The 26,899-nt window shown below is 49.2% G+C and overlaps 1 protein-coding gene and 1 long non-coding RNA gene across 4 annotated transcripts in view; one reads left to right on the top strand and one right to left on the bottom strand.

Annotated features, from left to right (window-relative positions):
- The window catches only part of Eip75B (Ecdysone-induced protein 75B), a 223,473-nt gene that overhangs the window by 85,920 nt on the left and 110,654 nt on the right, over positions 1 to 26,899 (bottom strand). The window contains exon 1 of one of the 3 annotated variants that reach the window (XM_069301302.1): positions 24,075 to 24,123. The exons of the other annotated variants lie outside the window; for them this stretch is intronic. Within the exon in view, the coding sequence (XP_069157403.1) occupies positions 24,075 to 24,108 (34 nt within the window). The 5' untranslated portion in view covers positions 24,109 to 24,123. Of the gene's footprint in view, positions 1 to 24,074; positions 24,124 to 26,899 lie in introns of those variants that run through there. 3 annotated transcript variants of the gene reach the window in all.
- LOC138350449 (uncharacterized) lies at positions 13,832 to 18,995 on the top strand. The gene is made up of 2 exons (XR_011222100.1): positions 13,832 to 14,092; positions 18,799 to 18,995. It is a non-coding gene; the product is annotated as an uncharacterized lncRNA (long non-coding RNA).

Genomic DNA, 26,899 nt, shown 5'->3' with positions numbered 1-26,899 from the left:
CCCTCCCTCCCTCCCTCCCTCACCCCTCCCTCACCCCTCCCTCACCCCTCCCTCACCCCTCCCTCACCCCTACCATTCTCTCACTCCCTCCCTCGTCTTTATTCATTGTCTCAGTTCTTCCCTCTTTATCTCCAGTCTCTTCTTAACATCAGTATTCTTCCTTCCACGAGTGAACACCTGTATGAGTGAACACCTGTATGAGTGAACACCTGCATGAGTGAACACCTGTATGAGTGAACACCTGTATGAGTGAACACCTGTATGAGTGAACACCTGCATGAGTGAACACCTGCATGAGTGAACACCTGCATGAGTGAACACCTGTATGAGTGAACACCTGTATGAGTGCTGAGCCACCACCGGAAGCCACCTGCCACACTGGATGGTGGAGCAGGTGACTTCCGGGGGTTATACACCTGCCTTCTCCTCCCACCTACTTCAGTGTAGTCACACTTGTAGCCCCCCACTTGTGTGTATATATATATATATATATATATGCATTATAACCTACACTTGAAACAACCCAGGGATTATGTTATCCGATACTTTGTTTCCTAAATCATCCGCCCAGTTCCCAACTTGTATTTACCCAGGGTCATTCACATAAGCCTAATGTGATCATATATGGCGGGTGAGCGTGGTGGCACCATCCAGGTGGCACCACCCAGGTGGCACCATCCAGGTGGCACCATCCAGGTGGCACCATCCAGGTGGCACCATCCAGGTGGCACCATCCAGGTGGCACCAATAGGTAAGCACATTTCATTTTCACTTCACCATTACGAGAGGAGTATTGAGAGTTGGGTGGGGGGGGGGCGGGGAAAGTGGTGACGTGTTGACTGCCTCAGTATTCATCAAGCATTTATGTAATCACTTACGAAGCCTCTACATCTTCCCTCCGTCATGGCGGCTTTGTTGACATTTATTAAAGAGTTTATGAGCACCTGGTATAGAGCCTCGTTCTATGTGAGGTTGTTTATAACAACAATAACCTTGGGTTGTGGAGTTTTAAAGATCGTAAGCTGTTTAATGTATGTAAAGACAGCCGCCTTGATGGAGGAAAGATGTACAGGATTCGTTAAGATGATGATAGTGACAAAGGAATGCTAGACGGGGTTAAATTGTTATAGACCATTTCATGAGGGCTCCGGAGCTCGTTAACTCTTAATAAGTGCAAAAAAAAAAATGAACGCCATGTTTAGAAGGGGGAAAAAGATGTAGAGGTTTCGTTAGTGAAGAGGTAAATGGCTGGTGTTGTGGAGTGGACGCCGTGTTCCCACAGGCTGCGGCGTCCCGCCATATTTCCCTGGTGGTGGTGAGGGCGGTGACTCCAACGATCCGTTAGGTGGTGGTCATGTCTCTCCCGCCTCTCCCCACCTCTCCCTTCCTCTCCCTTCCTCTCCCCGCCTCTCCCTGCCTCTCCCCGCCGCCCCTCACCTTGCTGCTAGACAGTCGTAGGGCTGTAGCTCCCGTCTCCCGACTCTGCTGAGTAGACGGGCGTGGTTAAGGTGCCCAAAATGCGGTGTTTCTGCGCTGTGAGCACACGCAGGGGATTCGGACACTGTGTGTGAGTGTTCTGTGTTCTGAGGGGGTGGAGGGGGGGATACGAGGGCATCAGCCCAAGATGAAGGCCCTCAGGGCACCACACACACACACACACACACACACATGCCCCACGGTACAGTAACGTGGAGGCCAGCACCCAGCGGGTATTTCAACGTCACCTCTTGCCTGACAGTTCCTGGAACAAGCCCGAACATCTGCCCCAGTGGTTGGTGTACAGGTGTACGAGCAAGCTGTACGCAGCGGCTACAGGTGTGTAGTGCGGGGGTTCACACACACACACAACAGGTGTGTGTGGGGGGGGGAGGACCAGGGGGCGTTATAGTGACAGGGTTGAGGACACGCCCACAAGACGTCCTCAGAGGGATGGGTAGTGACATTATATTTATTAGAACACCATCACTGTCACCTGTTACACCTGCACCACCTGTGGCTGTGGACTCACCTAGTTGTGCTTCCGGGGTTGAGCTCTGGCTCTTTGGTCCCGCCTCTCAACTGTCAATCAACTGATGTACAGATTCCTGAGCCAACTGGGCTCTGTGTACAATTGATGTGTACACACACACACACAGGTGTATATGTGTGTGTGTGTGTGTGTGTGTGTATGTGTGTGTGTGTGTGTGTGTGTGTGTGTGTGTGTGTGTGTGTGTGTGTGTGTGTGTGTGTGTGTGTGTGTGTGTGTACTCGCCTATTTGTGCCCGCAGGATAGGTGGAGTTGACTCGTATAGGCCCATAGGCTTCCTGCAGTTTCTTCCATTCTATTGTTCCAATATCAGTCTTGGGTTTCTCTACGGCGCTACTGACATGGGGGGTAGAGGCAAGAGCGCACACGGCACTGGAGCGTCTCTTGTGCGGGCCGGCGTCCAAACTCCCCCCTACCCATCCCTATCCATCCCTACACTAGCCAACGAGCCCACCACATGTCAGCGGCCCACACAACCATTGGGGATAACGGGATTACATGAAGCAACTGGGGGATGATGGTTGGACCGCGCGGGTAATTACCCTCATCGTTTCCGCCTTGGAAGACCAAGATGGCCGCCATTGTGTGACGAGGTGGCTTGTTTAAAAAAAGAAAAAAAAAAAGAGTCGTGCTGACGGCGCCATGGAGGAACTGAAGGATCTCCTGCGTAGTGATGGTATGTATGTCAGGACGATTTCCCGGTTGCAGTTCTCTTTACCATGTCGTAGCTCAGTCGATTAAGGCAGCGTCTGGGATACTCTCGGACCTAAGTTCGAACCCTCGTCACGGCCCTTGTGAATGTGTTCATGGTATGCATGATGTTCAATTGGTTTGTGTCCTGCATTCCTGAGCCGGAAATACGGCCCCGCACCCGGGGGGGGGGGGAGGAGGGGGGTCCTCGCTGGCTATACCGGTATTCCCGCCCAATTACAGACAGGGTTCGATACTACGACGAGGCGTCTTGAAGGTCGTTGACGTGCGGGGAGTCGTCGTCGTCGTCAGCTCCCGCGGGGCTCTGTCCTCCTCCGTCGCGCGTCCTCGACCAGGCAACAGTTACTGTCTCCCACACCTTGCGGGTCAAGCATCTGCGTCACCACTGACGAAACCTCTACATCTTTTTCCTCCAAGCATGGCGGCCGTGTTTACCATTTATTAAACAGTATATGAGCACCGAAGCACTATATACGAGGTTGTTTATAATAATAATAAACCTTGGGTTGTTGGGGGTTTACAAGCTCGTAAACTGTTAATATAGGTAAAGGTAAACCCGACCATACACCACCTGACGGGAAGGTAAACCCGACCATACACCACCTGACGGGAAGGTAAACCCGACCATACACCACCTGACGAGAAGGTAAACCCGACCATACACCACCTGACGGGAAGGTAAACCCGACCATACACCACCTGACGGGAAGGTAAACCCGACCGTGCACCACCTGACGGGAAGGTAAACCCGACCATACACCACCTGACGGGAAGGTAAACCCGACCATACACCACCTGACGGGAAGGTAAACCCGACCATACACCACCTGACGGGAAGGTAAACCCGACCATACACCACCTGACGGGAAGGTAAACCCGACCATACACCACCTGGCGGGAAGGTAAACCCGACCATACACCACCTGACGGGAAGGTAAACCCGACCATACACCACCTGACGGGAAGGTAAACCCGACCATACACCACCTGACGGGAAGGTAAACCCGACCATACACCACCTGACGGGAAGGTAAACCCGACCATACACCACCTGACGGGAAGGTAAACCCGACCATACACCACCTGGCGGGAAGGTAAACCCGACCATACACCACCTGACGGGAAGGTAAACCCCACCATACACCACCTGACGGGAAGGTAAACCCGACCATACACCACCTGACGGGAAGGTAAACCCGACCATACACCACCTGACGAGAAGGGAAAGGTCTACGACGCAGAACATTGTGTAACCTGAAAAACAAAAAAAAAACACAAGTGTTTCCCAGCTCGGGGGAGGGTCGGGGGGGGGGTCTTGGGGGGAGGGGGGGGCTTGAACAGAACAATTGGGAGTTCAGAAGGCGGTGAAAAAGGCCTCAATGACCCCACGCAACTCTTGCCATTTTTTCCCATTGGTTGAGATAGATCAAGTCGAGCAGTTGAGGAAAGCGAGTATTGAAGTCGACGAGCCACAAAGACACGCTGAAGGCGGGCGGGCGGCCGAGGGCGGCGGTGGTGTGGGGTCGCGCAGAGGACACAGGCGGCCTCCGGCGCCGCCACCTCGACTCTCAGGCCAAAGACATTAGATTGAGGTAACGGTGAGGCGAAGAGACGGCCTGCCTGCCAGCCTGCCGTGGTGGCTGGTGGTGGTGGTGGCTGGTGGTGGTGGCTGCTGCTGGTGGTGGTGGGGCTGGCTGGTGGTGGGGCTGGCTGATGATGCAGGTAGCTGGTGGTGGTGGTGGCTGCTGCTGGTGGTGGTGGTGGTGGCTGGTGGTGGGGCTGGCTGATGATGCAGGTAGCTGGTGGTGGTGATGGGTAGTAGCGGAAGAGGTGGGAGTGGGCCTGCAGGATGTGATGGTGACTGCTATGGCACGCCCTTATAGACATCAGCTGTCAAACACACGCACACAAACACACAGCAGAGGGAGATAAGAGAGGACCAGGAATGAGCACCTTAGTGTGCGTGTGAGATGAGAAGCAGAGGCAGACAGTATGAACATGACATAGTAAATAAACCCAAGACCCAGCTGAAATTCTTTCACAGCCACACCAGGACAACATCAGTGAAGGAGCAGGTAATGACACTAAGAAAAGTGGCAGACAGGTTCAACCAGGATGAAAAGTGGGAGTGCGAGGAACTTAACGAGAGAGTACAGGAGGTCTTCACAATAGAGCAAGGAGAAAATCCTGAAATATGAGAGAAGAGGCGGAAATCCTGGCATCACTGGAGGAATTTAATAGTGCCAGTGGTGAGGTAACGAAACATCTATTGGAACTGGATGTGACAAAGGCTGTTGGACCAGACGGACTCTCACCATGGATGCTAAAGGAGGGAGCAGAAACACTATGTTTGCCACTCTCCATTGTGAATAATAGGTCATTGGAAACGAGAGAACTACTAAATAGTTAGAAGACAGCTAATGTAGTCTTGATATACAAGAAGGGAGACAGACAGGAGGCACTGAACTACAGGGCAGTGTCCCTAATCATGAGAAAAACTAGTAGAACATCCGGAGAGAAGGTTCGAACTTTATAACACATCCCTAGCATGGTTTTCGGGATGGTAAATTTTCCCTCGCAGGTTTAACATAATTCTATGACCAAGTGACAAAAATTAGACAGGAAAAAGAAAGTTGGGCACACTCCATAATTTTGGATTGCCAAAAAGCCTTTGACACAGCACCCCCATAATAGACCAGTAAGTTGGAGAAACTGGCAGGAGACAGGGAAGGTGTTCCAGTGGATAAGGGAGTACCTAAGCAACAGAAGACAGTAAGTCACTGTGAGGGGTGAGGTCTCAGTGGCCCAGGACCCCGAGGTATAAGTTATGAGGAAAGGCTGAGTGAATTGAACCCCACGTCCCTGGAAGATAAAAAGAGCTAAGGGAGATATGATTACCACATACAAATGCCAGGGGAATTAATAGACTATATGAAGACAGACAGACACGGGCGATACTCGCACAAGGGGACACAGGTGGAAGCTGAGTACCCAAATGAGCCACAGAGACATTAGAACGAATTTTGTCAGTGTCAGAATAAATGGAATATATTCGGCAGTGATGTGGTAGAGGCAGACTCTATACATAGTTTCAGATGAAGATACGATAGAGCCCAGTAGGCTCTATCATACCCACACCACACTAGCTGATTGATAGTTAAGAGGCGGGACCAAAGAGCCGGAGCTGAACCCCCGCAAGCACAATTAGCTGAGTACACTTGGGTAATTAGACACAGTGTATTCAAGGCTGTGCCTCGTCTGACTTCCGGGGAGGTTGTCGCTACCACCACTACCACCATTACCACACTACCACTATTACACTACCATTACCACACCACCACCACACCACCACTACCACACCACCACCACCACACCACCACTACCACACCACCACCACTACCACATCACCACTACCACTACCACATCACCACTACCACCACCACACCACCACTACCACACCACCACGGAACTCCCACCTCGAGAAGCATAACACCAAAATTGAAAAAGTACAAAGATTTACCACGAGACTGGTGCCGGAACTAAGAGGGTTAAGCTACGTGTACACACTAGTGGAAATAAATATTACAGCTCTATTCGATAGAAGGAACAGAGGAAATATGATCACAACATACAAGATACTGAGAGGAGTAGATAAAGTGGACAAGGGTAGGCTCTTCAAATTGAGAGAAAATAGAAGGAGAGAACACAGATGGAAGCTGGAAGGACAATTGAGTCGAAGGAATGTAAGGGGAATACCCTGTACCCTGTACCCTGTACCCTGTACCCTGTACCCTGTACCATGTACCCTGTACCCTGTACCATGTACCCTGTACCCTGTACCATGTACCCTGTACCCTGTACCCTGTACCCTGTACCCTGTACCCTGTACCCTGTACCATGTACCCTGTACCCTGTACCCTGTACCCTGTACCCTGTACCCTGTACCCTGTACCCTGTACCATGTACCCTGTACCCTGTACCCTGTACCCTGTACCATGTACCCTGTACGGCTGGTCAACACGTGGAATGTCCTGAAGGAAGAGGTTCTGGAAGCCACCTCCAACCACTACTTCAAGGCCGGCTTCTATAACGAATGTGAACGTCGGAATAGTTACGTTGTAACGCAACAAGACCAATAGGCGGGGTATGAAGAGCTAGATCTCATCTCCCCCCCCCCCCCCTAGTCGTCACTAATTAGGTAAGCACTGCTAGGTAGGCACCATCCCCTCTTCCACCAATACAGATATGACAGATTCCTATAGGTCCAGGATCCTGCGTGTCAGTTGATAGAAGGTTTTAGAGGCGGGACCAAAGAGCTAAATCCCAACACTCCCCCCCCCCCCCTCCTCCTCCAAGTAAAACTAGGCAAGAGCCACTAGCACTGAAAATGACTCCCTAGAATCCCAAACACTGAATATACACACACACACACACACACACACACACACACACACACACACACACACACACACACACACACACACACACACACACACACACACACACACACACACACACCAACAAATGCAGGCCGCGGAAAGCAACAGCCTGACGGAGCTAGCGGGGAGAGAGAGAGGGGGGGGAAGAGTGTGGGTGTGCAGACTCTGGAAACCACCTACAGGTAATCTACAGGTAAAGTACCGTGGAGGAGGTGGCCGATAGGGGAGCAGCAACGAGGAAGCACTGTGGAGCAATGAAACGCAGGGTGTTGCTCCTGGAGGAGGGGGCGGAGGAGGGGGCGGTGGGGGAGGGGAGGGTCATGCAGGAGAACTGAAGGTGAAACTGCGAAAGCACAACGACTGTTACGGGTTGTTGAGCACTAGACCGACGCCGCTCTTGACGAAGGCGCAGCAGCCGGGAGGTGGCTGAGGGGTAGGGGGTGAGGGGCGGGAGAGGTAGGGGTAGGGGGTGAGGGGCGGGAGAGGTAGGGGTGACGGGGGGGTAAGGGGGGGGGGAGAGGTAGGGGTGAGATAGGGGGTGATTTGAGAGAGGAAGATTCTATGTGGCACGTGTTACGGTTTGGGGGAAGAGGAAGGTGGCAGAGGGAGGGGAAAGGGGGGTATGGCAGAAAGGAAAAGAAGGAAGAGTGCAAGAAGGGAAGGAGGAGGAGGGGGGGAAGAAGTAGCACAGGGGGGAGGGGAGGAGAGTGTTATAGTGGAAGGGGGCGTGGCACAGGAGGGGGGGAGAGAGAGTGCCAGACAGGGGAGAGGAGGGGAGGGGGCAGAGTCTACACTGTAAACTTACGAGCTCTGTACACCGCTTACCTCACGACACAGGTAGACCCGGTAAACTAAACAGTTTACGAGCTCGCCCCAGGTATTAACGACTCGTAAACTCGCCACCACCTGCTGCGCCCCGCCTCTAAATCCACTCCGGTTACGTTCTGGCAAATGAAGCAACACTACAGGAACACTGTAGTTACGTTGTATGGCAACCGGCCGGATACAGCCAACCGGCCGGAGAGAGAGAGAGAGAGACAGGGCAACCGGCCGGTCCTAAATGTATTTCAGGGTCACTGTACTAGGCATCACCCCCCCCCTTCCCCCCCCAAACACCACTATCTCCCCCCCAAAAGTATATACAATCTCACTCTTATACCGTTCGTTCATAGAGACGATATTGCCGCTGCATCTCTCCCCCCATTCCCCCCCCCCTCTTAACCCCCCCCCCCACACGATAATTTGGTCAGGGGTGTACGGTTCTTGTCTCCTCCCCCCCCCCTCACTCTTCTAAGGAGAGAGAGGGGGGGGGAGGCTAAGGGTTGAAGGGGGTCGTTCACACTGGTGATTCCTCCTTTCGCTTCCTTGTCTGGGGCAGTAAGAGTCAAATCCCTGTTACAATACCATCATCAAACCGCCCTTGAGGGGGGTGCGGGGTGCTTGCAAGCGTGTGCACTGACGTTAGAGACTATTTTTCCCAGCGGAAACTATGATCTTTTGAGCCTTATGGCGTCATTCTTACTTTTACTCTTTTTTTTTTTTTGGATTGATGAGTGGATATACCTTGACCTGGGTAAGGTTAGGTTAGGGTATGTTATGGGTGTTGTCGTAGATCCTAGGACTCTCCTAGCTGCTGGGAGAGAGAGAGAGAGAGAGAGAGAGAGAGAGAGAGAGAGAGAGAGAGAGAGAGAGAGAGAGAGAGAGAGAGAGAGAAATAACTATTGAAACAACCAAACAGCTTAATATTGGCAATAATTTCACCCCCCCAAGTCAACCATCGACTTTCCTTTGCAAACAAGCCACTAACGACTTACTTGAAATAGAGAAGGTCATTTACAGGTTAGTTATATACTAACAGCCCCCCTTACATACATACATACATACATACATACATACATACATACATACATACATACATACATACATACATACATACACTGTCATTTTAATACATAATGCAAACTTACGCATGATTGTGATTCACAGTATATATATATATATATATATATATATATATATATATATATATATATATATATATATATATATATATATATATATATATATATATATATATATATATATACTTGCCAATTAGGACTGCCGCGTATATTGGGATTGTTGGTAAACAATCTCACCTTCAAACGAGTCAATTGACCCTGAAACCTCGTCAGCAGCGTGTGAGGGCAGAGCGCGACCCTGAGGGCCTGGCCCACATGATCACACAGTGCCACCACCTGACCCTGAAATACCCGGGTGTATGTGTGTGTGTGTGTGTGTGTGTGTGTGTGTGTGTGTGTGTGTGTGTGTGTGTGTGTGTGTGTGTGTGTGTGAGTCTCGCCTCAAGGTCCTCAAAGTGGCCCTCGAAGCTTGGCAACGGGGAAGTGTGTGAGATGTGGTGGGGGCCCTCTTCCTCCCCCTCTTCCCCCTCTTCCTCCTCTTCTTCTTCCTCCTCCTATTCTTCTCCTCCTCCTCCTCCTCTTAATCAACATAAACAAACGCAAAATTCCGTAGAAAAAATTCCCCGGAGGGAAAGTGGTATACATAGTGGTCTAGTGTGGTTGGCACCTGGCCAAAGTATACATGACCGTCTTGAGATACATGTATCAAGATGCCACGATATACATGCATGTCTCACCCCCCTCCCTCCACTACAACACAACTACCCTGACGCCAATCAGGCTGCCTGTCCTTGGAGCCAGCTGTGGCGGTCAGTGGCCTTGGCACCGAATTCCTTTGGCATGAAGGACAGTGCCGCTGGCACCTGCTGCCTCTCATTCCTCATAGTGCCTCTCAACAAGGTCATTAGTGTGTGCCACGAGTGTGTGATGTGAACGTCTAAGTCTTCATACTGATACGTGGTGGTAGGATATTCATATGTATATTTAGGTTCTCTCTCTCTCTCTCTCTCTCTCTCTCTCTCTCTCTCTCTCTCTCTCTCTCTCTCTCTCTCTCTCTCTCTCTCTCTCTCTCTCTCTCTCTCTCTCTCTCTCTCTCTCCTTTCTCATGACAAGATGAGATGCGGGCCGAGGGAGGAGAATTATCAAGGGGAAAAGCGCCAAGCCATTACGATTATACAGAGGTGTGGGTGTGGGGAGCTAGAGCCAGCAGCAGCAGCAACAGCAGCAGTAGGAGGAGCAGCAGCAGCAGGAGCAACAGCAGCAACATCAGCAGCAGCAGCAGCAGCAGGAGCAACAGCAGCAACATCAGCAGCAGCAGGAGCAACAGCAGCAGCAGCAGGAGGAGCAGCAGCAGGAGCAACAGCAGCAACATCAGCAGCAGCAGGAGCAGGAGCAGCAGTAGCAACAGCAGCAACAACAGCAGCAGCAGCAGCAGCAACAACAGCACCAGCAGCAGCAGCAGCAGGAGCAGCTACGTAGCGCGTCCTCACAGCAAGAGGAAGGCGGGTCAGCCACACTGAGGAAGACAAGGAAGCCAATAGCTCCGGTATTTACCTCTCCGGCTGAGGAAGCATTCCCTGAGGATCAAAGACCTTTGGAACACCCTCTATTCCTCCCCACTTTTCTCCATTTCCCCCAGAAACTGTAACTCTTTTTGGTCTATGTTGAAACGTAAAAAATGCGACTGTTTTGCATAACAAAACACGTACGAACCTAAACAACCCACCTAACTTATTATCGAGGCCGATAATAACTTACCGATACCATCAGTATTACGGTGCTTTAATTTGTACTAAGACGTCGCATTTTTAACGGATTAGTTCATTCCGTGAAATTTGCAAAGTATTAGGTGAGAGGACTGGGTAGAAGGGGTCCTTGTTTATCTTGAGAGGTTATCTTGAGATGATTTCGGGGCTTTAGTGTCCCCGCGGCCCGGTCCTCGACCAGGCCTCCACCCCCAGGAAGCAGCCCGTGACAGCTGACTAACACCCAGGTACCTATTTTACTGCTAGGTAACAGGGACATAGGGGGAAAGAAACTCTGCCCATTGTTTCTCGCCGGCGCCCGGGATCGAACCCGGGACCACAGGATCATAAGTCCAGCGTGCTGTCCGCTCGGCCGACCGGCTCCCTTTATGGGCACGGGCTCTGTATACATTGTTTATCCCACTGTTGAGTAAACAAGATGACGCATTGTTAAAACGAAAAAAAAGGAAAAAAGATGAGGCATCAAAAAAAAGTGTGGGGGACGTCGGTATAGAGCGAGAGTCTCTACACCCACACACCTGACACCCTCAGGTGTGTGGGTGTAGAGTGCCTATACCCACCAGTACACTTTCCCGCCTGGGTGTATAGTTCTGCTGCTACTCTTGCTACTGCTGAACAAAGGAGCACACATGTGCGTCTCTGCCACATTGTTCAACACCCACCGAGCACAACCTGACCCCCCCCCCCCCAAGCCCCTCCTAGCAGTACTGGCTTCAAGAACAACATAAGAACATGATAACATAATAAAGTAAATTAGAGAAGGCCTATTACCCCATACGAGGCCGCTCCTGAGGGGCAAGAGGCCTTGAGACACGCCATCATAGCATACAGGGAGGCTGAAGGGCGCCTCCCCCACCCTGGGCATTGGGGCCATGCATGGCCTCCACCCCCATAAAGACGCTGGCCCTGGGCACCGTGAGTGCCCACCGGCCCTCCCAACACCAAGGCCGACCCGGGTTCAACGCCCCACCAATCGATAGAAGGACGAGTCAAGGAAACTACTCAATCTGGAGGACGAGAGAGAAAGAGAGAGAGAGAGAGAGAGAGAGAGAGAGAGAGAGAGAGAGAGAGAGAGAGAGAGAGAGAGAGAGAGAGAGAGAGGGAGTCTACTTACCATATCTGTAGGCAAAATAACAGGTCTATCCCTCCCCTCTTCCTCTCCCCCGTCTATATGTAATATACTGATCCCAGACCTACACGAGAACAATCCCATGCTATGTTAAGCATAGGCCTACGCTTGAAGACATTATGGAAAATCCAATGTGAAAATTAATTCAGATCTAACCTTTTGTTCTGTTCGCTTACTCATGTTGATGGTGGGGAACCCCTCCTCCTCCTCCTTCCCCCCATCCCCACCCATTACTCTCTTCGACTTGTGGGTCGATGCAGGGGTCACGACCTCTAGGAATGAGAGGTGACCAAAGGTCATTGGCTGATGGGTCACCTTGTCGCATGGCTGTCCCTCACAGCCGCCCCAGGCAAAACGGAATGCAAATCTCAGGACGACAGCTGACAGCCTTGAGGGCCCTGTTTGACACGAGGACAAGGCGGGGGGCGGTGACAGCTGGGGCAGACAGCTGGGGCACACAGCTGGGGGCAGACAGCTGGGACATACAGCTGGGACAGACAGCTGGGGTAGCCGCCAGTACCCAACTCGAGAACAAGACGGAGCTGGAGCAGACAGCCTGACTCCTGGTACCACACCTAATACTCATGATTCGTCTGCTCCCCCCCCCCTCTCTCTCTCTCTCTCTCTCTCTCTCTCTCTCTCTCTCTCTCTCTCTCTCTCTCTCTCTCTCTCTCTCTCTCTCTCTCTCTCTGCCTGATACTCCTACCTTATACACAGTAGCATCACTAGCCGTTTCGTTTCAGCTTGCAAAGGACACCAGAAAGACTAAGAGCTGCGATACGAGCAAGGGCCGCTACCTCTACCCTTCCAGCGCGTCTCGCGTCTACCCGTCCTCAACTTTCGCGTTGGTATTCAGTTTAAGTTCAAGCTCTGGACAAATGAGGGCCCACTTTGCGTCGGGTGGCATAGAGGGCATCATTGCATGCAAAGCGTGCAATATTCAACTGAAAAGACGGATGTTGCAAGCTAAGTACCCGGCACACACAGCGCTCTCAAGTCCTCTGTTGCTCTTCCTTCTGCCCCTCACCCCCACCTTGCATTCTGCGTTCATGCAACACATTCACGCGAAAGGAATTATTTCCTGGAAGGTTTTTTTCCCCCACGGGTTGCCTGGCCGAGCCCGGTATCTTTACCGGGTCAACGTTGTCGGGTATTAAAGCCCGGTTAAGCCCGGTAGGGTAATTATGGGGGGAAAAGAGTTAAGCTAGTATGATTGTATGAAGGGATATGTATGAGGGAAGAGGATATGAGGACAAGGAGCTGGAATATGAGGACGAAGTGAATGAACGGTGCCCAACCACTTGGACCATCGGGGATCGAGCACACCGACCCTGCATGAAGCGTCAGCGTTCGATCGCTGTGCCGATCAGACCAAGTCGATGGACTAGGGCCAGGCTTCTCTAGCCACTACCCAACTATTTACACCTTTATTATGGTTTAAGTATAATTGGATATCAGATTGGTAGTTAGTAACGAATAATTAGACAAACTCTCACTATTTTTCGAAAGTCAGATAAGCCCTCGACCCCATTAGTGGATTACAAGCACCAGTTCGGTAATTTGAAAGATTGCAGCAAAATAGTGCTTGAAGGAAGGTGGTGATGTGTTCTTTGCGCGGGGGCAGCGCCAGCGCCATCTCTTGGTCGACTTCCAAACTATGACTCCAGGTCACTGAACCAAACCCGTGTTCGAGTGGTCGAGTTACTGGCTTTGGTGTACACAACGCAACACGTACTGCTCCTGCCACCTTCAGTATGGACTATGTAACTTGTTAACCACATTCTAACTAACAAATTAATTCGGCTTATAATATACGGGAGCGATACAAGAGCGTGTAATGTATTGTGTTTGGAATTTGAGTGTAGGAGAGAGGGAGTGCTTTCGAAAGCATTTTCCAAAACAAAGCAATGACTCAGTGCCACTTCAACAAGGCTTCGTGCAAGAGCTTATGTGGCCGCCTTCCTTTCTTCAAGTGAGGAATGTCTGCCACTTGACGTAGTGGCAGATCTGTAAGTGCTATACCTGCCACCTTGTAAGTGGCATAGCCATCCTGAATCACATATGGCACCTTCGAAGACGTAAACAAAGATGACATCATTGAAGGTTCAAAGCCTCCCAAGGTATATTGGTGTGAGAACTTCTCTTGAAGGTGTGAGTGGAGGTAGATATAGGAAGAACCATGTGAGATGGGAGTGTGACTGATCTGGTATATACCTCTCTCTCTCTCTCTCTCTCTCTCTCTCTCTCTCTCTCTCTCTCTCTCTCTCTCTCTCTCTCTCTCTCTCTCTCTCTCTCTCTCTCTCTCTCTCCCTCCCTCCTCCTCCTCCTCCTGATGCATTCTGGGAGAGTTCAAGGGCAGGGCCAGCTGGGGACGTTGGTTGTGTGCTGGTGGTGGAAGATGAGAGGTATAGTGTGTGGGTGGTGGAGACGTGTGTGGGGGGTGGTGGGGATATGTGTGGGGGGTGGTGGGGATATGTGTGTGGGTGGTGGTGACATGTGTGGTGGGTGGTGGGGATATGTGTGTGGGTGGTGGTGACATGTGTGTGGGTGGTGGTGACATGTGTGTGGGTGGTGGTGACATGTGTGGGGGTGGTGGCAGTTGTGGGTTGTTAGTAGTGATGGCATAATTTACATGTGGGGGAGGGGGGGGCATGACGTTATTCACCCAACATATGTGTGTGTGTGTGTGTGTGTGTGTGTGTGTGTGTGTGTGTGTGTGTGTGTGTGTGTGTGTGTGTGTGTGTGTGTGTGTGTGTGTGTGTGTGTGTAAATCCCATTCTGGAACTGGTGTTCCATGTTGAGGGCGGCATCACGTGATGTTGAGGGGGTAGGGGCGGACCCTCTGACTCCTGCTGGCTGTATCGATCATCTGTCCACGAGTCCACGATAGTATTCCACTTGTGAGACTCCCGTCTCCCACACTACCTTAACCTGACGGCCCCAGGCACCTCACTCCCTCTTCCCTACCCCCCTCCCTCCCTCCCTCCCTCTCTCTCTCTCTCTCTCTCTCTCTCTCTCTCTCTCTCTCTCTCTCTCTCTCTCTCTCTCTCTCTCTCTCTACGTTCGTAAATTACTTTTTTTAACCTTTACGGGGATGAATGAGTCATTCCTAAGTACACTTGACGTGTTGATAGGACCAGGATGCATCAAGTAATTTACATCTTCACTTACGAAACCTGTACATCTTTCTTTAATCATGTGCGGCTTTGTTTACAGTTTACGAGCCTGGAAACTTCACAACCCGAGGTTATTATTGTTATAAACAACCTCGTAGTGGTTCGGAGTTCATAAACTGTTTAATAAATGAAACAAAAACAGTCCGCCATGATTGAGGCAAGATGTACAGGTTTCGGATGTGGTTGCGTATAAATGTTTAATGAATTCTGCCCAATTGTTAAGCCAAATTTAACAGCGCCTGACCCTGGAAGTCCACTGACATGCCAGGCATTAAACAAACAGAAGCTGTGAATTACAGCCACCCAGGGCAGCGTTCCTATCACAGGTACAACTCAATAGATTACCCAAACTTTACCAGCTAGGTCAACCAGGGGGTTGAAATGGTCACAAATAGAACACTAAATAGAACACTAAATAGAACACTAAAATTAGAAAACTTAAATAGAACACTAAAATTAGAAAACTTAAATAGAACACTAAAATTAGAAAACTTAAATAGAACACTAAAATTAGAAAACTTAAATAGAACACTAAAATTAGAAAACTTAAATAGAACACTAAAATTAGAAAACTTAAATAGAACACTAAAATTAGAAAACTTAAATAGAACACTAAAATTAGAAAACTTAAATAGAACACTAAAATTACCCTAATGTAGCCACACTTGACTTTTAATACTTGGTGTTGGGCTTAAGGCCTATATCAACCTCTGGAAGGTCATTAAGGCCTCCGCTAATTGCTTACTGGCCAACCAGCAAAGTTTGGTGTTGGACTTAAGGCCTATCGCTCTCTTTAGGATTGTCATGACTACTACAATAGCCGACTGACCCAGACGGGACAGAAACCGTTAGGTACGGTTTTTTTTTCACCCTATGGCTCTGTTCACCTATCAGTATATACAGGTACCCGGGAGTTAGGTAATTGTTGTAGGTTGCATTCTGTTGAATGTTAGTTGCTAACCTAGCTAGGAGGACTTTACGCGTGGCCAGAAACGCTGCGCGTATTAGTGGCTTTAGGACATTATATGTACTGGCTCTGTCTAGAAATCCAACATTATGTTTGTAACTCATCTTGTTTGTCTCATCTCATGTATGTCTATATGTTGTATGTCTATATCTCATCTGTGTACTTTTACCTGAATAAACATTTGAATTGATTTGATTTGATTTATATCTGATGGTTCTGTTCACCAAGAAGTAAACAGATAACGGAGATTGACAGATGTTGTGGGTTGCATCCTGAGAAGGGTCAGTAGTTAGCAATTGCCCCCCCCCCACGCCTATAGCAAGCTATTAGCAGTCTCCGTGGTGTAGTGGTAAGACACTCGCCTGGCGTTCCGCGAGCGCTATGTCATGGGTTCGTATCCTGGCCGGGGAGGATTTACTGGGCGCAATTCCTTAACTGTAGCCTCTGTTTAACGCAACAGTAAAATGTGTACTTGGATGAAAAAACGGTTCTTCGCGGCAGGGGATCGTATTCCAGGGACCGTAGGATTAAGGACTTGCCCGAAACGCTACGCGTACTAGTGGCTGTACAAGAATGTAACAACTCTTGTATATATCTCAAAAAAAAAAAAAAAAAAATGAGGTGAACCCTACTAAGAGACATATTAAAATGTTTAAGATATCCCTTCAAAAGCTACTCACGCTTTCTTTGTTAACAGAGCAATGGGTAACTCAAGTAATATGACAGACGGTCAAACACATTCGTATATATAAAATTCATATACGAGTTATCTCCGTAATAAACGTTACTTACTATGTCATTCAATAAATTTTGTTATAATCAGTATGATCTATTTCATGGAAAATGTTTAGCCACAAAAGAAAAAAACAGAAGCAATTTATAATAATGATGGAACGTTCAGAAATACGTAAGTTACCCATACAAAAACTACCGTTTTCTCTTAAACTTCCACTTTCTTTTAAAATAGATTATGATGGTAAACCTTAGTAAATAATAATAAACACTGCATCATTGTATAATAATTTTTTGTTCGTAAAATGTTGTACAACCCTTAGTACTAATCATGTTTACGCAGCTCTGAGTCTTACAGAAATGTAAAATTATTGATTTTAACATAAAAAATCCAATATACGCAATTGATCTAAAAATTCATTGATAAATTAAAATAAAAAAATGCATTCAACACGCGTTAAAAAAAGGAGAAAATTGTACTCACTGGCTGATCTCGACCACAACATGAGTCAATGAACATATCACTCACCTGAGGAAAACAAAGACAATATACATATTAATATACATTAATATACATATCTACAAAAACCAAATACATCATAACTTGAGCCACAGCAGTGTAACTAAACGCACCAATCAGCAAGCGTGTACCTCATCCCGTGAAGCGTACCAGTAGGTGAGCGCACCTAGGTGAGCGCACGCGATGCCTCTGACAAGGGCTATATATGATAGTGAAAGTCTGACGTCACTACAACGTCAGAGTGACGTCACTACCGTCGCTTTAAAACCAGGCCATGGTCTGTTGAGGTCGTCGACTCCTCGTAGCCTCGTGGAGGGGCCCTTCCTCGCCATCCTCCTCTACTTACAAGTAAACTAAGAATACCCACATGCCCTACAGTACCCTCAATCTTTCTCTCCTACAATACCCTCAATCTCTCTCCTACAATACCCTCACTGTATCCTACAATACCCTCAATGTACCCTACAATACCCTCAATCTCTCCTACAATACCCTCAATCTCTCTCCAACAATACTCTCAATGTATCCTACAATACCCTCAATCTATCCCTACAATACCCTCAATCTCTCCTACAATACCCTCAATCTCTCCTATAATACCATAAATCTCTCCTACAATACCCTCAATCTATCCTACAATACCCTCAATCTCTCCTACAATACCATAAATCTCTCCTACAATACCCTCAATCTCTCCTATAATACCATAAATCTCTCCTACAATACCCTCAATCTATCCTACAATACCCTCAATCTCTCCTACAATACCATAAATCTCTCCTACAATACCCTCAATCTATCCTACAATACCCTCAATCTATCCTACAATACCCTCAATCTCTCCTACAATACCATAAATCTCTCATACAATACCCTAAAACTATCGAACAATACTTTAAAACTGTCCTACAATGGACCTAAAACTCGTTCAATGCCCTTAAAACTATATCCCCGAAACGCTCAGCGCGTGAGAGAGGCTGTGCACGTTTTGTACATGTCTAATACAATGTATTATATTGTTAAGGAACTAAGAATCACTTATTTGATATGTAATTGTCTCACGTTATCACGTACTTGCAGTTTTGAACCGGGAATAACAATGCGGAGTGTGTGACATATCAATGTGTGAACTTGTCGCAGCAATGGAAACTCTCAAATTTTCGGGGGAAGGGGGGAGGGGTTGCACAGGTGAGACTGTGGGTGTAAGGGAAGGTCCACAGGTGAGACTGTGGGTGTAAGGGAAGGTTCACAGGTGAGACTGTGGGTGCAGGGAAGGTCCACAGGTGAGACTGTGGGTGCAGGGAAGGGGGTGAATGAGACATATAACGCTGGAAATGACTGGTGCAGAGGTCTGTGAAAGGGGGGTCTGTGAAGGGGTCTTACACGGCATCCCAGACGTCTCCTTCATGTCTGCTTTCACTTTCCTTTCAGACAATGGTGGCGTGTGTGTACCCATTGACCCGTGGGAGCGCTTCTTCCCCGACTACGAGACCATCCAGACTGCAAGTAGCATCTATAAACTCCAACAACCTCTACAGGGTCGTTAAGGCCCCCCTCACAATAGCTTCCTGACCAAGCAGAAAGTATACCTGAGTCCTAGACTATGCTCAGGACTGAAGTAAACTCGGTGAGTATACACTGAGAAGCGAGGGGTACTGGGCTTCTTTTGGAAGCTTTAACTTTCAGGTTTCTAAGTTCCCTCAAGTTCCATGGACACCTGCGCTATATTAAAGAACCAGATTACTACATCGGCTAAATACTTCTACGTCAAGTTAATATCTCGCCAGATTCAACGAGCATTTACGTTACGAAACCTGTACATCTTTTTCCTCGTTGATGGCAGCTGTGTTTACATATATTAAAATAGTTTACAAGCTTGGAAACTCCACAACCCGAGGTTATTATTGTTATAAACAACCTCGTATAGCAGCTTCGATGCTCATCAACTCTTTAATATATATGTAAACACAGCCGCCATGATTGAGGAAAAAGATGTACAGGTTTCGTAAAGTGGCTGTGTAAAATATTTAATGCATCCGGATTAGTAAAGGTAGGAAAAGTCAGCCAGGAAGCATGCAAAAGGGGGGGTGGGGAGGGAAATGGAGGATGGAGGGTAATTGTTCCTTCCACCAATGAGAGATCGTACAGTATTAACAGAAGTATCGTACAGTATTAACAGAAGTATCGTACAGTATTAACAGAAGTATCGTACAGTATTAACAGAAGTATCGTCCGTTTATTTACAGAAGGTATGACGTCGCCTGCCACACTACGCAGTGAGGTAAGGGAGGTATTATAAGACCTCGCAGAGCCAGTACGACTATATAGCACTTGGAAGGGATATGAGGACAAGGAGCTGGGATATGAGGACAAGGAGCTGGGATATGAGGACCAGGAGCTGGGATATGAGGACCAGGAGCTGGGGTATGAGGACAAGGAGCTGGGATATGAGGACAAGGAGCTGGGGTATGAGGACCAGGAGCTGGGATATGAGGACCAGGAGCTGGGATATGAGGACCAGGAGCTGGGATACGAAAACAAAGAGCCAAGGAACGATGCCCAAACACTTGAACCATCGGGGATATCGAACCCCAACCCTAAGAAAAGCGAGGCTATTGTTTAAATGTACTTCACGACAAGTAAATTTAAAATATTAAACATTATATACATTCTCGTTCAGTACAGATTTAGATCCCGTGCCGACTCCCTTACCTTCTGCTGCCGTATGTATAATGTATGTGTCATTCAGAGACTGAGTGATGAAGTGTATTATTAGTGTATAGCTTATACATATATTATTAGTGAGAGCATTGTAGTGTTGTATATGTGTATGCTTTGATGGCTGGGTAGAGTACAGGGGGGTATACATGTTTATATATGAGTTTCCGAGTGTGTATGTGTGTGTGTGTGTGTATGGGGTGGGGAGGGGGGGTAGGGGTGCCAGTGGGTAGGGGCAAGGATAGGGAGAGCCACTAGTGAAGGTGACCCTCTTGCCTATTACACTCATCAATAGGCAAAATCCTTTTCTCCCTTCTTCTACCTATTATAATCACTAATTATAATAATTTATGATAGTTTTAGCTATAATACGAGGCTCTGTTTGTGCAGTAATACTGCCTTTTGGGGGGGGGGGTAGGGGTGGCAACGTGTGCCTCAAGCCTGGCACTATGTGGCATCCTGAGTGCCATGCCCTACTTGCAGTACAGTGACCCTGGCTAGCTAACGCGGCCGCCTCCACACAAGGCTTAAAACACCACGTACAGGCTACGGAAACACGACCTTGATGACCCACCACTCCCGTGAGTGGCTCCAACGCCTCACGCTACTATAAACGCACGTAAGGCCCACCTCACCGTCCTCCTGCCCACCAAAACCCACCTTAAAGCTCCGTTGGGTAATTTTTAGCGGGTGTTACAGGGGGGGGGGGGGAGGATAGGACAAGTAGCAAACGAATCTTCGTGAAACTTTAGGACGTATCTTAGTGGGACTTTAGGACGTATCTTAGTGGGACTTTAGGACGTATCTTAGTGGGACTTTAGGACGTATCTTAGTGAGACTTTAGGACGTATCTTAGTGGGACTTTAGGACGTATCTTAGTGGGACGTTGGGACTTAGTGGGACTTACCTATCGGTGACCCCACGTATAGGTGAGGTCTAGTTCTTTACGCCTCGCCGAACGGCCTCGTTGTGGACCTGTTGCCTTATTCGGACGTTCGAAATTCTTCCTCAAATCTGGCCTTTTAACCTGTGACTGGAGGTGGCATCCACAACTGCTCCTTTCAGTGCACTCCACCTGTTGACCTCTCGTGCAGGGAGTGACGGTACCTCTCGTGCAGGGAGTGACGGTACCTCTCGTGCAGGGAGTGACGGTACCTCTCGTGCAGGGAGTGACGGTACCTCTCGTGCAGGGAGTGACGGTACCTCTCGTGCAGGGAGTGACGGTATAGGGTCATTTATTATGCACCCCATACCCCCATCTCATGATATACTCAGGGATAAACATATCCTCGGTTAAAAAACAATAGTATATTGTCCCTACCATCTCCAAAAATGGTAGCTCGTTTTCGTTTTCTTTATCCATTGGAAACACTAAAAGTTCGTGTTTTTTTCACGTTTTGACCATGTTAAAAAAAACCTGGGAGGGGGGGGGGTTGAAGGGTGGGGGTGGGGGGGGGAGTCCTTAGAAGGGGGTGTGGGGGGGAAGGGGAGGGGAGTCCTCAGAAGGGGGTGTGGGGGGAAGAGGGGGGGGTCAACAGTGCCTGACGACCTACTGAGTGCCTCGGGAGGGTCACCGTACACACAGTGAAAGTGGCCTAGCTGGTCCGGTCATCTACTCCTGACGCCATACCTAGCACAACACATCTACCGCACTCCATCTACCGCATCCCATCTACCACAGAGCCCAATATGCTCAAGAACCTGTGCAGCACTTGATTGGCAGTCGAAAGGCGGGACCAAGCAGCCAAAGCTCAACTTTTCCGCAAGCACAGTCAGGTGACCACAACCAATCTACTTCTACCCTCCTGCTGGCCTAAATCTACCCCCATGACCACATTTCCTCTTCAACTTCATCTACTGCTGAAGTGTGCACTTAACGCTATTATGCCACTTGCAGATTTACATATACAAAATAGGAATATACAATTTATTTCAATGTAAATAGGTAGATTAAGTAGATAGACAGCAAGAATGGACTAGAAGTAGACGCCTCAGGAAAGGGCAATCTACTCGGCCGCTCTCACGATTGGCTTCAACGTAAAAAATGCAACTGTTTTGCCTTGCCTGAAACGTTTGAACCTACCACAGTAGGTGGCGGCGGCCTGGCCCACCACAGTAGGTGGTGGCGGCCTGGCCCACCACAGTAGGTGGTGGCGGCTTGGCCCACCACACTAGGTGGCGGCGGCCTGGCCCACCACACTAGGTGGCGGCGGCCTGGCCCACCACACTAGGTGGCGGCGGCCTGGCCCACCACACTAGGTGGCGGCGGCCTGGCCCACCACACTAGGTGGCGGCGGCCTGGCCCACCACACTAGGTGGCGGCGGCCTGGCCCACCAAACTAGGTGGCGGCGGCCTGGCCCACCAAATTAGGTGGTGGCGGCCTGGCCCACCAAACTAGGTGGTGGCGGCCTGGCCCACCAAACTAGGTGGTGGCGGCCTGGCCCACCAAACTAGGTGGCGGCGGCCTGGCCCACCAAACTAGGTGGCGGCGGCCTGGCCCACCAAATTAGGTGGTGGCGGCCTGGCCCACCAAACTAGGTGGTGGCGGCCTGGCCCACCAAACTAGGTGGTGGCGGCCTGGCCCACCAAACTAGGTGGTGGCGGCCTGGCCCACCAAACTAGGTGGTGGCGGCCTGGCCCACCAAACTAGGTGGTGGCGGCCTGGCCGGTCATTGCCCCCTCCATAAGTAGGTTAGGAACAGCTGATACAATGTTGCCAGATCTCGACCCAAGGGCATATAACAGAACACTGTTACATTACACATTTACCCCAAAATAATATATTTTCACCCTTGTAATGCAACCAAATATGGAAGCCTTCGTCATGTTTAATAACGAAAGGTCTATTTAAATAGCCACAGAAAATAGCCACGGAAGATGTGGCAACCCACAAGGCCATCTCAAGTCACTTTCTTCTAAGCACCTGATTTTACTTTCTATAATTTATAAGGATGACACTACGGGCGAAAGTTGCCTTGGTGGGGTGGCGCAGACGGGTCGCATCCAACTGGTCCTGGGTTCGACTCTCGGGCAAGACGACACATTTTGAGCACGGTTCGTCTTAAATCCGAGGGGGGGGGTTGAGGGGGAGGTGCTGACAAGTGGAACCAAAGAGCCGAAGCTCAAGCCTTCCGGAAGTACAGGTTCCTGAGGCTCTACTCCCCTTGGGATAACTTGGTTTAGCGGGCTGTTGCTTGACGCGTCCTGCACGCCCACAACCACTACAGCTTCCTTGATCCGGAACTTGTTGCACCAACGGCTCTCATTTGGTCTTGTATACGTCCGCTGTTGTAGCAGAATGGCGACCGTCGTCAACATGGGAGGGCAAGCTGTTGCCTAGGCCTAACCGCGGTGAATTAGGCTTACAAATGTTGCAAAGTCAATAGATTTTGTCACACCGGTCAGTACGATAGTTTGTGTCGTCTACTGCAACGCTGCCAGACGTTAAACTCATTAATTAAATGTTTAGAAACTGAAGCTCTCTAACGTATCCTAATCTAACTTAATTTAACCTAACCTAACCTATTTTAACCTAACCGAACATAACCTAATCTAACCTAACTTAATTTAACCTAACCTAATTTAATCTAACCTAATTTAACCTTACCTAACTTAATTTAACCTAACTTAATTTAACACACTACATTACAGGTCATTAGCACAGGAGGTAATAGTGAAGGGAGAACACTGCCAATGCTACAATGTTGGAAATGCTATGCTAATTAGTGGCACTGAGATAATTAACAAACTAATCACACAACGTATAGGTTTGTATTACAAGTATGTATTCTAATGTATAAATAAATTATATTAAATTTTTTTTAAACACGTTCTGTACTTAAAACAATTGTGTGTGTGTATAGAGCTATGGATGTACAGTACAGGAATAGAGTTTTGGGTGTAAAGAGTGTACAACTCTCTTGGTGTACATAGCTTTGGGTGTACAGAGTGTACAAATTCTTGGGTGTACAGAGAAAAATGTACTTACCGGTAATAATTATTTCCTCCTCCTTCGGAGCCATACTTAATAAGTTCTTAATAAGTAAGTCCATTGAACACCAACAGACACGAGATCAAAGGTTGAACTTCACAACCACGAGAATTGTTCAAAATATTTGTACAGATTTGAGATCACTGTTCATTTGTACTATAGCTCCCTGGTGTGGGAGGGTAGTGTCTCTGTGATCAGTAATAGTTGAGATCACTGTTCATTTGTACTATAGCTCCCTGGTGTGGGAGGGTAGTGTACCTGTGATCAGTAATAGTTGAGATCACTGTTCATTTGTACTTCTGATGCTGGCTACTTGGCTGCCTCTTGGGAGACGTTGATGCCTCTCTCATCACTGGCTGTAATGCTGAGTGGACCCCCAGGACACTCTTGAGTGTCACCAACGCTGTCCCTTGGTCGAGGATCACCAAGACATATCTACTTGGCACTCACACTCAAACACACACACTCGGGTGGGATCTCCAGCACTTCTACGACACCCTGGCTTGTCTCTCTAAGTTCAAATGGTACACTTCAACACCCAGGCTTAGCTCTATAGAGCACCGCTACAGGTGTGTGGTAGTGTAGCACTACAACACACGGCTACTACAGTAACCGCACCTCCTCCTCCACCCTGTACCCGTAGACACACACGTGGCCCTTGACCCGGCTACGCCTCCAACACACACACTCGACCCTACAACTAGGGGGGGAATCTTCCGTGAATATAGTGTTCTGTGGAACGTATAGGTATATATGGTCCTTCTCTCCTACAGCAGCGCCTCCGGCAGGTAGCGACGACGCCTAGAGAGGTGAGGCAGGGCAGAGAGGGGGCGAGCGTGGGCACCCCATGTGCTGTAGGCGCTGGTTCACGAGTCACAACACCGTTGAGAGCGGCGAGGAGCCAGCCTGCACCACGGGTCTCGGCACTATGGAGGGAGTGCCAGGCATGGAAAGGGGGGGGAGTGCCTGGGGGGCGGCGGGGGAGAGGGTGTGTGGGGGGGGAAGGATGGGATGACCAGGGGGGGGGGAGGGCTAACCAGGTTTGGGGTGTTATGTGTGTGTGTGTATGAACAGCATACACAGCTCTGTATGTTTAGTTACTGTATGACTCGGTATACCACAGCTCTCAGTGATGTGTTTCAACCTGATATTTCAATGATACTGTAAATACAGGTGACAATCTGGGGTCATTTGAGGTCGTTTGCAACGATGATGTCGATGACCTTTTAACCTGCAACATCAAAACATGGCTCGGGCTGGGGTAAGGAAAGCGTTGATTTATTGATTTGTTCAAACATTAGTTGCCACTACAAGTAAAATGTGGCAAAAATATTTACGCCTTATTTCGTCTATAAATTGTCATTCGCATCGTACTCTTTGTACATAATTACACGTACTCTTTCTAATGCTATATCTCTCTTTCCTCTCTCTACCTCTCTCTCTCTCTCTCTCTCTCTCTCTCTCTCTCTCTCTCTCTCTCACCCTCTCCCTCCCTCCCTCCGGATAACTAGGACAGGTGGATCATTAAGCGGAGGTGGTATATTGCCGTGCTCACACATAGTATCCCGTGGCCGGCCCTGGCACAGAGGTGAACGACCCGGCACAGTGCCACCCCCTCTCTCTCTCTCATGGCACTCTGTCCCCACTCCCTCACCCCTCCCCCACCCCCCACAAACGTCCAGGATGGGGGCTACTCTGATTCATTGACCTGGTTTTAACGACGATGGATAAGGCGCTCGTCTAAGACCACTTAGTTATCGTAAAGCTAAAGGGCCACCCCTAATCCTTCCCTTAGAAACAAAACTCTGTCACTGACTGATAGGAAAGGGGGGGGTGATAGCGCTGATAGGCTTGGATCCGATAAGGAGCTGTTTATAAAGATTTAGCACATGTAATGCGACCTTGATACGGAGCCCTTTGGGAGAAATAGCTCTGGGCTCCTTGGTGGACCTTTGTCTGGAAGATATTTTGTTTTGAATTGGGTCCAAAGGGCGCGTTTATTGGGGGGTGTTACTCATCCTGTGAGTGAACACACCGCCGTAGTGTGTTGGGCGGCGTTACTCATCCTGTGAGTGAACACACCGCCGTAGTGAGTGTGTTGGGCGGCGTTACTCATCCTGTGAGTGAACACACCGCCGTAGTGTGTTGGGCGGCGTTACTCATCCTGTGAGTGAACACACCGCCGTAGTGAGTGTGTTGGGCGGCGTTACTCATCCTGTGAGTGAACACACCGCCGTAGTGTGTTGGGCGGCGTTACTCATCCTGTGAGTGAACACACCGCCGTAGTGAGTGTGTTGGGCGGCGTTACTCATCCTGTGAGTGAACACACCGCCGTAGTGTGTTGGGCGGCGTTACTCATCCTGTGAGTGAACACACCGCCGTAGTGAGTGTGTTGGGCGGCGTTACTCATCCTGTGAGTGAACACACCGCCGTAGTGAGTGTGTTGGGCGGCGTTACTCATCCTGTGAGTGAACACACCGCCGTAGTGAGTGTGTTGGGCGGCGTTACTCATCCTGTGAGTGAACACACCGCCATAACAGCATGTAGAACAACCCCCCCCTCCACCCTCCACAAGGAAGAACACTCACTAAGTCGTTCCCTCTGGGGACAAGAGAACCCGGTGGGGGGCGTTCAGAGCGTCAGGTTCTCTTTAGGTGAATCAGGGTGGCGAATGTGGGCTTGGCCCCTCGCTACCCACTCACGCCCACACCCCCGCCCACACCCCGCCCACACCTCCGCCCACACCCCTCCCACACCCCGCCCACACTGTCCATCACTCACCCACACTCACGTGCGTGTATAAATTAAGCAGTTTAGAAGCT

This window comes from Procambarus clarkii, chromosome 45, assembly GCF_040958095.1.
Source record: "Procambarus clarkii isolate CNS0578487 chromosome 45, FALCON_Pclarkii_2.0, whole genome shotgun sequence".
NCBI classification, from domain to species: Eukaryota; Metazoa; Arthropoda; class Malacostraca; order Decapoda; family Cambaridae; genus Procambarus; species Procambarus clarkii.
This window is presented reverse-complemented; position numbering and strand designations above follow the sequence as displayed.